The sequence below is a fragment of the Peromyscus californicus genome, unplaced genomic scaffold (assembly GCF_007827085.1).
Source record: "Peromyscus californicus insignis strain IS unplaced genomic scaffold, ASM782708v3 Scaffold_23__1_contigs__length_62951481, whole genome shotgun sequence".
Taxonomy (NCBI): Eukaryota; Metazoa; Chordata; class Mammalia; order Rodentia; family Cricetidae; genus Peromyscus; species Peromyscus californicus.
Window position 1 is genome coordinate 37,932,487 of NW_026294534.1, and position 16,956 is coordinate 37,949,442.

Sequence of the window (16,956 nt, forward strand, 5' to 3'; positions counted from 1 at the left end):
ATCTCATTTCAAATAAAGGACTTTCACATAGGTAATATTCTTCTTGGAATTAATTATATTTTACTATTCCATGGTTTATTGCCTCATTGGCTTATGGCTCTGCAACCAGGACCCAGGGTTTCTGAGGGATCAGTCCATGGCCTCTTGGTTCCATGCTCTTTGGAACAGTGGGGTGAGGGTGGGAAGATGTGGCAGAAAAGTGTCTCAACTCTTGGCAACTGAAGGCAGAGGGATCAGAAGGAGCAGAGACAAGAGACCCCTAACAACCTGCCCTCAGTGACCTTTTTCCTTCTTCTAGACCTCACTGTCTAGAAGTTCTAGAACCTCTTCAAATAGTTCCTAACTCCCCCAACAATTCATAAGCCCTCATGGGGATACTTCACATCTAACCCATCCCACCAAGAAACAATCTGATAAACTGGCTGTATCATTGTCCTCCCCCTGTATTGTAAGAACTGCCCATCCCTGTAACACATCGTTCTCTGCCTGCCAGCCAGCTCCTAAATAACAACATGGAAATTTGTTATTAATTATGAAAGCCCGGTCTTAACTTAGGTTTGTTTTTAACTAGCTCTTATAACTTAAAATAACCCATTTTTTTAATATATGTTCTGTCACACACCACCCATCCTCCTTCCTCAGTGTCTCCTGGCATCCCTGTGCTCCTAGATTCATCTCCTACTTCTCTCTCTCTTTCTGCCTGGAAGTCCTGCCTGTATCTCCTGCCTACCTATTGGCCAATCAGCTCTTTATTAAACCAATCACAGCAACATATCTTCACACAGTGCACAAATATTTCATAACACATCCAATTATCATTTGTTTTTTACAGAATTCTGTTTTATCTGATGTGTGATCACATGGCACACAGTGTAGAGTCTGTGACTTCAGTGGAATTTATCTGTATTCCCCTATCACTCCCAAAGACTTTTGTAAGATGCAACCATGGTGCTCAACTAAGAAATATCCATTACAGGAACGTGTGTGTGTGTGTGTGTGTGTGTGTGTGTGTGTGTGTGTGCTTTATCCTGTTATATTTCACAGATACTTCACTTTTGTGGTAACTCATCCATTGACCATTTTCTAAAACTTCATGTGACTGTGGTCATTTTCAGAAATATAGAATTTTAAACTAAAAGATATATCTGATACATCTTTTTATAAACAATGCTATATGACATTCAATTATAGTATAATGTATATGCAAATTTTATAGGCATAAAAAAGCCCAAAATGCACATGTCTTGCCTTATTGTGACATTTTCTTTATTACAATGGTCTGGAACTAAGCCTACAATATCTCTGGGATATACTGACATAACTTTTAAGATTAAAAAATTAATACTGTAATAATAGCTCCACTTTACTACATATTGCCTGTACTTATTACAGAAGTCTAGACATAATTAACCAGAAAAGATATCTTGTATCCTATTTTAACCTAGACCAAGAGTGAATTTCTCAGGTGAAGGATATTACCACATGAGTGTTAAGCCCAGATTAATTTTAATCAAATGAAAGTATCAAGAGAGCACATGCTTGATAATTTTAGTAAATATACTTATTGTTGATTATACAACAACAACAACAAAAAAAAACTGTGGTTTGTATTAACCTGTCAGGAACAAGAATCATGCATTCATTCATCTGTAAGAGAATGATCAAAGTCTCATTACTTCAAAATTCCCACTCCCACACCCTGGAAATGTGGAAACAGACCCCTGGCCACACTGCAGAGAGCAGTTAAACTCTGAAAGAGCACATGATGTCTGCTGTGCTTCTGGCACTAAGAAAAGTATACATACAGGGGTTAGAGGTTTAGCTCAGTGGTAGAGCACTTGCCTAGCAAGCGCAAGGCCCTGGGTTCGGTCCTCAGCTCTGAAAAAAAAAAAAAAAAGACAGAAAGGTGTACATACAGAACAAAAGGCTTTGAGACAACAATCAATATTTACAAGTAACTGTTGAGAGACAAAACACAGGTATTCAAGGTAATAGGCAGTCAGTATTCCCCTTGCATTTCTTAGTATTCTAGAAACCGTGAGCAGATTCATTCCTAAACTACACCTTTTTATTATTATTATTTATTTATCTTCTTCGTAAGCATGTCCAGGAAAGGAGAACTGCCTACCTCTTGGCCCTCCCTGAACCCAAGATCTCAGGCAGACAGACAGGGTCTGGCACAGACTATTCCAATCAAATGATGATAGGCTAATGAAGGAAGTCTTCCTAGGAGCTGCTCTGCTACCTTTTACATCACCTGGAGCCACCTGGCAGACGTACTCAAAAGTGCCTGCCAACCTGTTTCCTGGCGGACTTTTTCCTCCCCCACATTCTGTGTCTCCCACTTTCACTCACTTCCACTGAGAAATCATTTTCCGCGGGCTGCATGCTAGACCCACATCTGGTGTGCTGATTCCCCTGGTCTGGCATTTCATGGTGCTTAACTGTTTAGAAGTCCTCTGAACTCTGGCTCACACTGCTTTCTTCGCCTTGGTACCCACCCTACCCCCACTCCTACTTCCAGCTCCCATCACCTTGGCTGTGTCTCTAACACTGAGTCAGGGACAGGGATGCAAGCAGGACTTTAAAGAGAAACATAATGCTTCTTTCTGAGTTCTAACACCACCCAGGAAGTGGGCACCTCACTTCAGACCTCACACAGCACACTGTTGTTCTCTTTCTCATAAGACTAGACGCTGGACTGCTTGGAGAAGGAGACCCTGGCTGATTCATTTCTGTTTCCTCTGCCTGAACAGGGCCACTAGTTCATAGTAAGTGCCAGTAAATATTTGCTCAACAAATGTAAACTGAGGCTGGCTCACCCCTCTGCTGCTCTGTGTTCTGATATTCTGATTAAGTGTCCCTTCCCGAAGACAACTACTTCTGCTGGTCTAGGAGTCTGGGGTAGAAACTTGAGCAGAATCACACCCAGCTTCTGACTCTTTTATTGCATTTTGGGAGATGGAAGGCCAGCTCAGAGCTCTTGCTTTAACTCAGTGAAATTGGCTTGCTGTTACCACTCTATAGTCCAGTTAGTCTTTATAACTGGATAGGGAAATGTTTATTTTATAATTATCTGGCTACAAGGCACTATTCAACATAAGTCTTTTGAATAGGCAAGGGGACTTTAGACTAGATGATGGTAGTTATGGAAAATCCAGAAAAAAATTGAGATATTTTGGTATACTAATTAATATTTGTTTTGTTTCTATTGTTCAATTTGTAGCCAACATGGGACTCCAGTATTACATTGGAATGGCATTAAGAAACTACTCTACTGAAGCAAAAATATAATGAAATATGCTACCTACCAGGAATAAATTATTTTAGTTTATAAAAATTTACAAAAATATTTTGACTGATGCTTGTTTTAATGGAATAGGTTCATAGCCCTACTTCAAGTATTAGAGACAATAACTATTTTCCATATCTTTTCTTGTTAGGCTGTGAAGTGGAGATTCTTGGTGTCAGACCAACTTACTGCCTAGAATATAAAACCGTCCCAACAGATATCAATTTTGCCGATGCAGTCAGTGGTGCTCTTGACTCACTAAAGTAAGTGTCCCAAATCTTTAGCCATAACGTTGTTCTTCCTTGTTTTTCTTTTAACAAAGAGATTATGTGTGTGTGTATGTGTGTGTGTGTGTGTGTGTGTGTGTGTGTGTGTGTGTGTGTGTGTGCATGGACACACACAGTGGATATAGGTGTTTGCAGAGCGGAGTTAGGTCCTGTGTAACTGGAGTTACAGGCAGTTGTGAGTCACCTGACATGGGCGCTGGGAACCAAATTCTGGTCCTCTGAAAGAGCAGCAAGCACTCTTGACCACTGGACAATCTCTCCATTTCCTCTGCCTTCTTGGATGAACAGCAGGTCCTACAGTGGTCTGAGAGAGCTGGACCTAGGTGTAATAATATCTCAGCGAGTTGTATGTAGTGATTGTTAGGTGAGAGTAGAGTGGACTGTAACTGTGAGCAGCGTCACTGTTTGCAAATGGTGAATGGGATGCTAGCAATCCCCAGGACTCGAGGACCTTCTTCCTCTGTTGTTAGACTACAGAGAAACCACATAAGTACCAGAATTTTCACACTGATGATTTACTGAGCAGGTGTATTTCAAAGACATCAGGGAGTATTTGCATTAAGGAAGGATCTGTGACCAGATGTGTTTGGGGAAACTGCCTTTTCAACACTCTTGTTTGAAATGTACAAAGCACGTTGCATATTAGAACAAGGAATGGCTTTGGTTTTGCTTAGTTGTTTTTGTTTGTTTGTTTGTTTGTTTGTTTTTCTCTTGCACATGAACAATGACACAGAGTGTGAAACACACAAGATTTGGTTCCCATCCCCTGAATAACACATAGGTCTGTCAGGGAACTGATTACCAAGTCAAAGATAAAGCCTCAAGTCAACTGGAAGCAGTCAGGTCACAAAGATAGGGGGCAGCTGAACATATGCTTTAGAAATCAGGAACGAGGAGGTGTTGGGGGCTCCCATTTTTAGAGCTGGACTTGAGGTTTTTTTTGAGGTCATCTTGGTTGCTGAATGGGTTTCCTATGGGGAGTCAGAGCAGAAGACACAGATAGAATCAGAGTTTATAGATTGGAGCAGGAAATTCATCATTCCAAAAGAGCACGGTTTCCAGCCAGGAAGTGAGAGGTCATCCTTCCTAAATCCAGTTCGTGAATCACCGGCACCAAACAGTGATGGCTGGCTATGATTGGGTTTGTCTCTCACACAGGTGACCAACTATATATTACATTCTAAGCTGCCTCAGGTACAGAGATGAGCAACCGGGTGAGATTACCTCCTAGTAACTCAAGTATCTATTTAGTAGTGGGATCTTCCTCATGGTGTAAGATTACCTCAGTACAGAGGTGACTGATCATGGATGGCACACTTTCACTTCTTTTTCTGCCCCAACCTTCAGAGTAAATGATTGCCACTCCCACAGGATTATCAAAGGAGAAAACAGGACCCCATCCTATGCTGATTTTCTGACCATTCTCCCTGTGGGAAATCTATAAAGAGGGGTCTTTAGGTCACAAAATGCTTTAGCATGATTGACATGCTAAAGAGAAAATGGCTTTAAATGTTAACCATCAAGAAGAAACAAACCTATTCATGTCATTTGATTCTGGTGGCATTTAGAGGGGACAGAGTTAACTTAAGCAAATGTTCTTCGTACAGTTTATATATTATGTGTGTTGTGTGTGTTATATGATGCTGCCTGCTACTTCATATGCCTTTTTTTTATTTCTTGCCCACAAGAGCTAGAGAGCCATGTGCATGCAGAGCTGGTATATTGTGTTGCTGTCTGGTTAATGCAAAGCAGACTGCCACAGCACCCAGGGCAGATGAACAGTGCCAGAACTTCAGAATTCCTCTGTGTCTACTCAGTCTTACTTCCAATGTATTCCAAACCCAAGTGCTATCCATCCCTATATCCTACTGCCATGGGAGACAGGAGAGTTTGGGTTGTAATTGTCACATAGATACCTCCAAGTAGTCGGACAGTCTGCTTATCAGTGTGCTTGCATATCTCTCATATTTATCTTGTGTTTGGAACTGAATGGACTCTCTTTGTACCCAACCCAGAGGTCACAGTAAAATCACAAGGAATACTATGAGAGCTCCAGGCTAGTGATCATCAGTTTAAGCAGACATTCTTATTTTCACAACACCCGAATACTGGAGGAATAAAAATTGGGTTCTGTTTCCTTTAGAGAAGCATTGGCTTTGTGGGTTTTCGGGTTTTTTTGTTTTTTGTTTTTTGTTTTTTGCCTTTTGTTTTTCTTTGTTAAGCAACACGACAAGGTAATAGGACTCTGGGAGATGCATCTTTATCTTGGATATAGGGAAGATTTTCTGATTGTTGCTATAGTTCCTGGTGGTAGGGGTAGGATGTGTGTTCATATTTGGTAAAGGGATTAGACTCCTCTAGAGAGAAAAGGCCGCAAAGAACTGCAAGTCCATAGAATTGGCTTCAGACTAGGCTTCCATATGATATGATCTGGTGCTCCACATTGCCCAACTCAATACCATTCATGTGGCGGGTAGTCTAGGTGCATGGTCTTGAACTCTATAGTCCAGTATTTTTCACCTTTCCTAATGCTGCAACCCTTTAATGTAGCTCCTTATGTTGTGGTGACCTTCAACCATAAAATTATTTTCATTGCTACTTCATAACTGTAATTTTGCTACTGTAATGAGTTATAATGTAAATATCTGATATGCAACTCTTGAAGAGAACAGATTGAGAACTGCTGCCATTCACATGGTCTGCAATCTAGATGATGTCTCTGGATTTTGACAGTATAGACCTGGACAGGATTGAGTAAGACTAATGCTCTTGGGGTTGGGAGGCAGGGTCTTCATACTGCCAAAGTTAACCAGGCAGCTAGAAACAACCTCTTTAATCGTAGATAGAAAGATCATTTCTGACATGATCCCAGGTCCTTTCTGTTTATGGACTGACAGAGAAGAGTAGAGATGCAAAATCCTGCTTGTTGTCTCTAAGCTGGGTAGTATTTGGAATGAGAGAGAAAGGAAAGGCCAGATGATACTCCCCCAGGAAGGCAGTGGGGACGACCTGGGTCCTCCTCCAGGAAAAAAAAAAAGACAAACTTTCTTCAACTTTCATTTCCTTCTTACAAAGCAGACTAAAGACTAATGTTTGTAAGTCAATACTTTTATTCATACAAAAATTAAATCTGTCCTCTTCAGGAATGAAGTGGTCGATAGTCTTAGCCAGATTAGAACAATCTAGAGCAATCAAGATTGCTTTGCATGTAAGAGCTTGTGCACGAGCATGTGCATATGGCACAAAGGAATCTAATTCTGTGGTAGGTATGTTTAGGCAAAGCTGTGGAATGATTTAGCTTCCCATCAGATAGCCCTGCCTGCCACTAAGGTTCTTTAGGTTTTCTCTATCTCAAATTCCTAATTATAATTTGAGGAGCATTTGGAAATTGCCACACACAAGTGCTCAAACACACACACATACATTGCTCTGAATCTGTCTTGTGCACAGAGTTCAACTGCCTTTCAGAGAGAATGGACATGGGACAGATAGGACAGAACCTAAGAGAGATCATTAAGACCTTGCCATGCATTCTTACCCAGGGGTGTTTCAGCAGGAGTCCGGGCAGATCAAGGGGCTTCACATGTCCAGACAGGAAGAGATGAGCCCACACTTGTGTTTGACCTGGGCATTGCCTTGCCCTGCCATATCCTTGTAAGATGCTACCTTTGAATTTCGATGACTTTTTTTTTGCATAGAAAAAGAAGATTAAAGAAAAGGTGTCATTTTCAATATCAATAGCATTGGAACAAAGGGCTTTGTTTACATGGACCCATGTTGCTCTTTATCTACCGTGGGGAATGATGAGATGTGGGTATTGATACATGGAGAAATATCAAGAACATTGAGAATGATCAAACTATAACTTCAGGGTTGTTTCCTCCATCAGAAAATTCAAATTTTATTTTTATCAGGTTTCTGCTAGTTAGCAGCTAAGTTTACAGAACCTGAATGATAACCACGAATGAAAGACTTTTAAGAAAGTGTATTGGACAGTGTTCCAAGATGATACTGAAGGGTCACACTGTCATTTCAGGGCTCTTCTTTCTAAATATTAAATCATCTTTCTTAACAGTCAATAACTAACCATACTTTTAAATTGCTTCCATTTCTCTGTGCCCAGATCCTCTCTCTTCCCAGCCTACTTCAGTAAGAAAAATGCATATGACATTATGAACTCTTTATATTGCAAAGCAATCTAGACAGAATTATAAGGTGAGGGGAGAATTGGGTGTCCCTGAAACCCTAGGGTTGGAGGCCCCCTGCAGCTTTCTGGGAACTGGGTTTGATGGCCACATGTCCTTCTGGCATGGTTCCTGAACCTCAAAGCTATAAATGGCCAATGGCAGACATGCAGGCATTTTTATCCAACTTGCCTCACCCAACCTCATAACAAATGAGCTGACCTGTGATAGAGACCAGACCCACATCGGAAACAGCTGGCTACCAAGAATTTATCTGCTAAACTCCAAACAGGCAGGAACTGTCAGCCCTGGGAGACTTCAGTCCCTAATGAATCAATGAAACCTTAGCACAGAAACCTCTCGCATGTGTATTCCTTGTAACACAAGCACCCCAAATCATGTGTTCCTGGCATCTAAGGTTGACAGCTTCCTGAAACAATGCCATCAGGTAAATTGTGACACTCTCCAGCTTTCTGAACCACATGGAGATTTTCAAATGTGATAAACAGCCTTGGAGAAACCAGCCTATACTACAGTGCACTACAGATACACTGCAATACAGTGGGTATTAAAATGAAGGGAGCTGGGTGTATTCCATTAAACTCCAATACCACAGTAAACCTCACTTTATTAAGACACCAATGCATTAAGTGGGATTTCCCACCATATCTAGGGCCTGTGCTGGAAGTGTGGCCCCCTAAACAGATGATATAGTGCATGACCCAGCACATCTGGAATGTCTAAGAGGCCAGTCCATAAAGCAGATAAATGTGGAGGCTTATCTCCAGGACAGGTTTTATGGAAAGCTTCCATTGTGTTCAGATGCAGTGATGGAGGAAGAGGCCAGAGCCCTCCCAGTCATGGACCATGAGCGAGTTTCAGCGTTTGGATGAAAATCATATTGCCTAGTACTGACTTCTCCCTACCACCTACACACTCATGGGGCCCTAGAGGGACCTTTTGTGCCTGACTGTGTATAGATGCACAGGAGGTTTGAGTTAGTCATCCTCACATTAGAGAGTGTGAATAATGATCATACCATTTGTGAGAAAAATCTAAATACTAACATAACCCAATCCATACTGTGGAGGAGGGTGGCAATGGGGCTTATTACTGAAGGGTCAGTTTGTTTTCTTCTAAAAAGAGAAAAGAACATCTGACTAACAATTTCACTTCGCTTGAAACCAGCGTTTCCTCAGAGCTGTTAATGATATGCACCCCAGAGTGTTCTCTAGAACATAAGGACATCACTAAAGGGTACGGGACCATAAGGAAGAAGATGCCAGGCAGAGAATACTCTTTTTTTTTTGAGAATACTCTTGAATCTCTCCCCTAGTTTAGAAGATAGAGTAGACGTGGATGGACTTTCTTTCAAAGGCCCAGTTTACATTTCCAAGTTCCAGCTTTGTCTCAGAGAGATCTGCCAGGGAGTGAGAAACTTCTAGAACCTTCTGAAGTCTGCTTCTTCCTGTGCAAATCAGGAAATGCTCTTTTGTGAGGACCATTTTCCCAATAGCTCCAGGCCTGAAAATGAAGTCAACCCATCGACACAGAGCACCTGGGTGACAATGATGGTGTCTCCTGGTGTTACTTTTGCCCTTCCTCTGGGAGTTGGTAAGGTGTCATAAAACACCAGCAATTTCCAAAGTTCACTCAGGCTGGGTGGAATGGTTCCCCTTTATCATGGGCTGTTGACAGATGCTACAACCAACACAGAACCCAGCCACAGTCAACAGCCCCCTTGGCAGGTACTTGTCACTATACATCTATCTGACACCTGTAGGGTGTTTACTGTGTGCCAAATGCTAGGCTTGAGCTGAGAGACATGAAGAACGAACCCTCATTCCTGATGTGAAGGGATCTCTAGTTTAGAGAGAGAAAAGTACACCTAAAAGGGCCCAGAAGAGAGCATACAGTCATAGGAGCATGATGCCATGTGCCAGGGCCACCTGATCTAGCCTCAGGACACCAGAGGAAGCTTCCTGGAGGAGGTGACGACTTTCACAGATCTGAAAGAAGGGTGGATACTGTGTCACTCTGACCAGGCAAACCAAGCTCTCTAAGCATTACGAGGATGCTTATCTCTTGGGGGACAGCAAGACCCTAGGTGCTGGCAGCTCTGAGATCACACTCTTGTATTGCTCATGCTGGGAAGACCATTTCAAGGGAAAACATGATGTGTTACTGTGTCTGTGTGTCTGTGTCTGTAAACAGATGTGCCTAAAACAGCATTTTTCAAGAGAAATAAGGCAAATTGACGAGGATATTAATACTTCCTCTTGTACAGGTCCAAGCAGAAAAAAAAAGATCACCTTTCATTTCTTTTCCGTTGCCTCATCTGGAGGCCATCATACCATCTTTACCGCCATCAACACCACTCCAGTCTATTTTGAGTGCTTGATGGGAAAATAGGCAAAGTCAGAGCTTGGGGAGGGGGCGCCACAGTGGAAAGTGTTGTGTGAAGGACGAGAGAACATTTCCTGGAATTCTTCCTTCTCTCCATAAGCTATCCGCTCTTCTTTATATCACTAGCTTCTGGCCATCCTTAGGCCAGCCTTGGGGGTTAAATGGTTTGGATTTTCACCATCAGTGCTGACCCTGGGGGTGTTTTGGAGTTCATAAATGTACAGCTTACTTTTGGGATTACTCTGTGTCTATAGGAGAGCTAGCCTGTCAAAGATTCCCATAGAGCCCATGGCTGGTGTGTGTGTCTGCAGATGGTAGATCCTAAGGATTCATCTATTTACAGCTGACAAAGTGGCTGTGTTTTCACTGTTGATATTCTTGTCAGTCAGACCCACAATCTAGCATTTTATTAGGACTCCCTTCAAGTCCAGTAATAATTATACGGTAGTTATTTAAAGAATTGCCTCCACTTTCCTGACTTTCCAGTTCCAGCAGGTTATGAGAAGGGAGTTATAAGGACTATGCTCTGCCTCATGCGACATCTTTCTATTTTTGCGGCCATGAAAAGCAATACAGTCTGGCCAGAAGAAGAGGTGACCAATAAAAACACTCTTCAAATCTTGCCATGAAGCTGCTCAGGACTAGAAACCTTGCATTCAGTATCTACCTACCTTGTTTATGTGGACATGTGGGTTTTGACTGGTCTACTAGGCAGGTCCCCTTGGGGGGTTCTCACACCTTCACAGAGGGTCAGTGGGTCCTAAGGGAGCAAGCTGCCAGAGGTCTCCTTCAGCTGCGGTTGTCTCACTCTGTCCCCTCCAGGAGTGGCCGAGCTGATCTAGCAGCCATATACTACGAGCGCATCGATGTGGAAGGTCACCACTATGGCCCCTCGTCGCCTCAGCGAAAAGATGCCCTCAGAGCTGTGGACAATGTGCTGAAGCACATGATCCAGTGGATCCAGGTGACCCAAAGCAACTGATCTGGCATTTTCCCCTGTCACCTCTTATCATCTCCATGACTGCCGTTCCTTCATACTTCCTTCAACAGTTTCTTTACTAGGCTCTTTTCTTCACGGAGTACTTTTTAGGGCACCAAGCGACTCCTTATTCCATGGATAGTCAGTGGGATTTAACTCATCCAGATGTGTGTTTTTGCCTGGCTTGACTAGAGAGCTGGCCTGGTTTGGAGTAATATTAGTAAGTCTACTGACCAGTTTAACCTGGACATGGCGGTTAAATGTGGGTTCCAACTTTAACAGTCTCCGTTCTCCTTTAATCAATAGCTTAAGCACACATCTTTACAAGAATGTTTGTGTGAAAGGATCTTTCTTCAATCACTGTGGTGACTGCTCGTGTGTCCCCCCCACTCCCCCGCAGGAACGAGGCCTGCAGGATGACCTAAATGTCATCATTTTCTCAGACCATGGGATGACTGACATCTTCTGGATGGATAAAGTGATTGAGCTGAGCAAGTACATCAGCCTGGATGACCTGCAGCAGGTGAAGGACCGAGGGCCCGTTGTGAGCCTGTGGCCAGCCCCTGGAAAACACTCTGAGGCAAGACACACCGTGGTGGACGGGAGGTGACCTGGCCCCATTGGCCCCTCATCGATGCTTTGTCTTATTCCTAGAGTTTTCATAATGAACTATGTAACAGGGTAGGCGCACAGACTTTGGGATCAGATGACTGAGCTTGCCATTCACTTACCAAGTGACCTTTATAAAGGCCATTCATTTTCTATGTTTGTTTATTCTATACCAGTATCTACCTCCACTGAATTTAATGAAAATTAAAAGAGATAAACGAGACTCCATACTTTGCAAATGCCTGGCACATGTCAGCATGCCCTTATTAGGGCTCTTTTATTGTTGGACAGACTATGGAGGGGGCTGCTAGAGGCAAGCTCTTCAGAATGAAGTTGCCACTCTGATCTGCATCCGATTCTTTTTCACCAAGCGGGGCTGGAGATATAAAGCTGACTAAAGAAGACAGCCTAGGCCACGTGTGTACAGTGGGTTCATCCCTGACTTTACGGTCACACCTCTTAGGTTCTGATCCCAGCTCTGTTATCAACTGTGTACAAGGGAATGGCAAGTCTGGCCCTTCTGCCTTCCACACAGAAACACGGCAATGAACGCTATCCTCAAATCCATGGGAGTACACAGAAGCAGGCTGAGATCACAGCAGAGACTATATAGATGTGCCACTTAGGAAGACCGTCATCAAACAGGAGGGTGCCTAGGAGGGTGTGCTCAGCTTCCTACAGTGTGCAGATGAGGAACAAAACTCCCTTTCAGGAACTCAGGACCCTGTGTTCACCCTCTCAAAAAAATAATGAGGGATGGCAGTGGATGGTAAGAATAAGGAGGAATGAGTGCCACTCTTGGTTGACGACGGAGTGCTCATGTTGCTTCCTCACCTTCCAGTGCATGGATGCAGCGTCTGTCCACCCCCAGGGGAGCTAACGTGGGCCAGGAAGCATCTATGTTTCTCAGTGGAGGGGACAATGCCAGCCACAGGGCAGGCAGGAGGAGCCTGGGTGCCGCTGCCTTCCTGCATCCTCATGGCTACAGAACAGTTGCCTGTGAACATTAAGCAGAGGGGCCTGGTGGAAGCGATGGTCCTTTGGCCCAGAGCCAGCCCCGCCACCACCTTGCTTGCCCTGATTTGAGGTCTCTTGTCAATGATACCACCGCTCTCTCAGCCTTTCCCCATTCACTAGGGAAATGCTCCCCCCTCCCCGCCACCGCCATGTTTTTCCTTGAGCTCCACAGCCAGAAAACGAAGTTTACACAGTGTCCCAGCAACTCCCTAAATATGAAAACGGAAAGAATATGTTACACGTTGGCAGGTTCTTGGGAAGCAACTTCCCTCTTCCTGGCAAGGAAGAACATCTTTGTCTCCAATTTGGCACTTAGGCATGTGACACCTCCAGAATGCTTGGGCATCAACACTCACACGAGCTGAGAAGAGCATCTTCCAGCAGGATGCGCATCCCAAACACTGCCGTCAGCCAATAGCAGTTGGTAATGGTTCAACAGTGGGGGCTGTGTTTGGTGACAGCTGTGTCATGTGATGGTCACAACAATCTGCAGGACCTGTTGTATATCAGCAGATTTTTCACATATTGGAAATAATTCTGCATACATCATTTTTAATCAAATAGGGGAGGTTAATTCACGAAGCTATGAACAACTTTCTGCTCAGCAGCCCAAAGACTGTTTTTAGGGTGTGAGTGAATAAACACAATTTTATTATAAAGGAATACATATCTGATTTGGTTGGTGGCCAGCAAACCAGCGTCAGCAGGTGGATTTTAATTTTAGCCACAAATATTTAAGTTTCTGCTAAATATTGGAAGTGTGTATAGACTTTACATCTTCATTATGGAACTGGCAATGTGGTTCATAAACAGTTCCTCATGCTTTTAAGATTCATGTATGGGTAGAATATAATCTCAATGTCAACTTAAAGAGCACGTATCTTTTCTCTGGTTTTGGTGGTATTTAACACCAGCCGGCTGCTTTCACAATTGCCATTTAATTTTAGTGCATAGAATTTTGACAAATAAGTTTTGTGATGTGTTCACCAGTCACTGATTATTTATGAAAGAATATATATATATATATATATATATATATATATATATATATATATATATATATATATATATGAAAGTGTGTAAGCAGTATAGGAGTATAGGATAATGTTGCAGTGGTCACCTCATCTTTGAGAGAAGTAGCATGCTGGCATGACCTATGACATTTCCTGAAAGTCCTTCCTAGATTCCATAAGCATTTTACCCTCTCAGAAAAACCACTAAGATGTAACCATTTATCATAAGGTTGTGTGGTTACTTGAGTTTCATGTCATAAGAATCTCTGTGGTATTTTCTACAATTTACATTATTTTTGCTCCGGCTGAGATCCCTGAGTCTTCTGTGCGTCTTTGCAGGTGTGGTGCGTCTGTCTTTACTGTTCTTTCTGGTGTCTGCCCCAGAACTGCACCAGTATCTCTATCTCTCCCCATTATCTCTTCGCTCTCTCTCTTCTGCTCTGTGTCTGGGTTATTCTGTGCATGCACTACAGGTGCACACACACGAGAGTTTTTCATTATATTCCCTAGGGGTCCATCTCTCACATCAGAGAGCATATCAAACGTCTCTCATAGCAAGATGTGGTAGCATACACCTTTAATCCCAGCACTGGGGAGGCAGAGGCAGGCTGAGCTCTGTGAGTTCAAGGCCAGTCTGGTCTACACAGTGAGTTCCAGGCCAGCTAAGGCTACTTAGTAAGTCTTCTCAAGGAACAAAAGTATCTTATTTTAATGTAGCTAAATTCTCTCTCTCTTATATACGTACATATATGTGCATGTATAGGTATATACACATACATATATGTATACACACATAGATATCCTATCTCACAGATGTAACATGAGTGTTCAGACAGCTCATTCTCGGTTTTCTTTGCAGATATATCACAAACTCAGCACAGTGGAACACATGACTGTGTACGAGAAAGAAGCGATACCCAGCAGGTTCTACTACAAGAAAGGGAAATTCGTGTCTCCTTTGACTTTGGTGGCTGACGAAGGGTGGTTCATAACGGAGGTGATTATAAAATCGGTGCCCTTCCCCTCATTGTTCAAATTCTATCCACAGCCCACAGGTAAGTAACAATTATTGAGATCTTTTCACGAGGAGTCCTTTGCGGCACCGCTTCCTTGTTTAGAAAAATCAAAAGGCTGGACCGGACGCCTAGGAGAACACAGGCTTCGGACACAAACCCAGAGTCGAGATTTAGACGTCATGGCTCCACATACTCTGTATTGTGATAAATTGGCCTTAACTCAATTACTCAAGCTTCCACACAGCCTGTTTAGCTTAAAGCAGGACAGTTACTGTGATCTGAAGCCATTGCTCCAGGGCAGCGGAAAGCCAGGGGAACCCTGTGCTCCCATCTTGAGAGAAATGTTTAGGAAACAGAACTGCAGGGACCCAGGCCCCCAAATTACCAGCTGGTTTTTACAGCAGCGATTATCTTTCCCTTTGGGCCCGAGCCCTAATGTGCCTCAGGCCTGCCTGACTTCCTCCTCCTTGTCCTCCTGGGCTCCAGGCTCAGCAGAATCCATGTATGATATTTAGGAATGTCCCACCTTCCAGAGGAATCTATGATCACACTGAGAATCCAGTCCATTCTGGAAGGGAGCATTCTTTCAGACCTGAGTTCCAAGGTGAGCTGTGCTTGGCTCAGACTGCAAGATTAAAGGAGTAGTAGGTGGCTGAAGCCTGTGATGCCTAGGACTCCAGGCAAATAACATGCTAGAGGGAACCGGTTCCTCATCAGTGGAAATGGGCATTTGGGAGAGTGGGTGGGTGACCAACAGGCAGGCTATGAAATGAAAGGGCTCTGTGACATGAACATCAGCTATTGAGCAAGACTGCGTTATTCCTGGGTGTTCGCAGAGAGAAACGTTTGGTCACCGTGAACCGAAAACAAGGCAGATCTGGTTGAAACCACGGGCAACAGAAGGCAGAGGCCGGTGAGGCTCTGCTGAAACTGAATCCCCCTTCCTCTGCCATGCCGTTTAGAGTCTCTAAGGTGGATGGATGCAGAGAGAGGAGGAGGCCAACCTGGGCTCCATAGGAAACCTTCAAAAATACCTAGAGACAAAAAGGGTTTCAAGAGACTCCTTCTAACACCACCACTTCCGGGAACTAAGATGTAACTCTTTAGTTTGTCAGCCTGTTCGGAGTTCACATGGACTGAGAGAGAATATTTTAAGCTATGACTGCTATGGTTTTTGCACACGTGGGAAACCCCCCCAGCTGGCCGGGCCAGGGTATCGCATGCGTGCAGGGGACTAGGCTGGGCAGATGCTGGCGGGTAGCCCATTCCCTTCGGGCATGGCGGCGGGGTGGTGTGTGGACATTCACAACGCAGATGCTACATCTGTATGGAGAGTTTATTATAATAGAGAGATAAAGAGGCAGAGAGACAGAAAGTGGGGGAGAGAAGGGGGTGCACACCTTGTGGAAGGAAAGCAGAAGGAAGGGGCAGAGTTTTTCCATCTACATCAGGACGCAGGGTGGCCCCAAGGGGCAGGTCAGAATATTAACAATAACCTTGCCATGTACCATTATCATTCTCTCTCTCTCTCTCTCTCTCTCTCTCTCTCTCTCTCTCTCTCCCTCTCTCTCTCTCTCTCTCTCTCTCTCTCACACACACACACACACACACACACACAATAATATAAAATGATAATAAGAATACAATCGGTTTCATTCACACATTCATATTCATAGTCTGTAACATACAAACACACATGTTTCTCAGGGCCCTCTGTGGAGTACACAGGCAACCTGGTTAGAGGCCCACTGACCTCAGTCCATCCAGAAAGACCTCCCAAGTCACAGCAAAGAACTTACTTTTTTGTTTGTTTGTTCTTGTTTTGAAACATCTCGCATTTTATAAAATTCTGGGCAAACTGTTCTGAATCTCTGGAGGTCGGTAAGTTGTGAGGATTAATCCACAGTGGTCTACCACTGGTGTGTTAGCACGGCTGGGGGCATCTGCCATTTGCTTTCTCATGTTTAGTTCAAGTGCTGAAGGGCTGAGAGGCTACAGCGTGGGGGCTGGGGAGACTGACAGGCTATGGGGTGATTTGGGGTACTTTGCTGGAAACGGGTAGGGGTGGCAAAGCCAGAGATCACCATGGAGAGGGTGGACAACTAGTGAGATGCCACCACAATTCTAGTGGGACATGCCTTGGGTCCCCACAG

At 43.7% G+C, this 16,956-nt stretch overlaps 1 protein-coding gene across 2 annotated transcripts in view; it reads left to right on the forward strand.

Annotated features, from left to right (window-relative positions):
- Window positions 1-16,956, forward strand: part of Enpp6 (ectonucleotide pyrophosphatase/phosphodiesterase 6) — a 97,817-nt gene that overhangs the window by 59,039 nt on the left and 21,822 nt on the right. Inside the window, exons 3-6 of one of the 2 annotated variants that reach the window (XM_052752252.1) lie at window positions 3,444-3,555; window positions 10,992-11,133; window positions 11,549-11,728; window positions 14,647-14,784. In XM_052752252.1, coding sequence (XP_052608212.1) covers window positions 3,444-3,555; window positions 10,992-11,133; window positions 11,549-11,728; window positions 14,647-14,784 — 572 coding nt within the window. The remainder of the gene's footprint in view (window positions 1-3,443; window positions 3,556-10,991; window positions 11,134-11,548; window positions 11,729-14,646; window positions 14,785-16,956) is intronic. The other variant, XM_052752253.1, reaches the window with a different exon arrangement.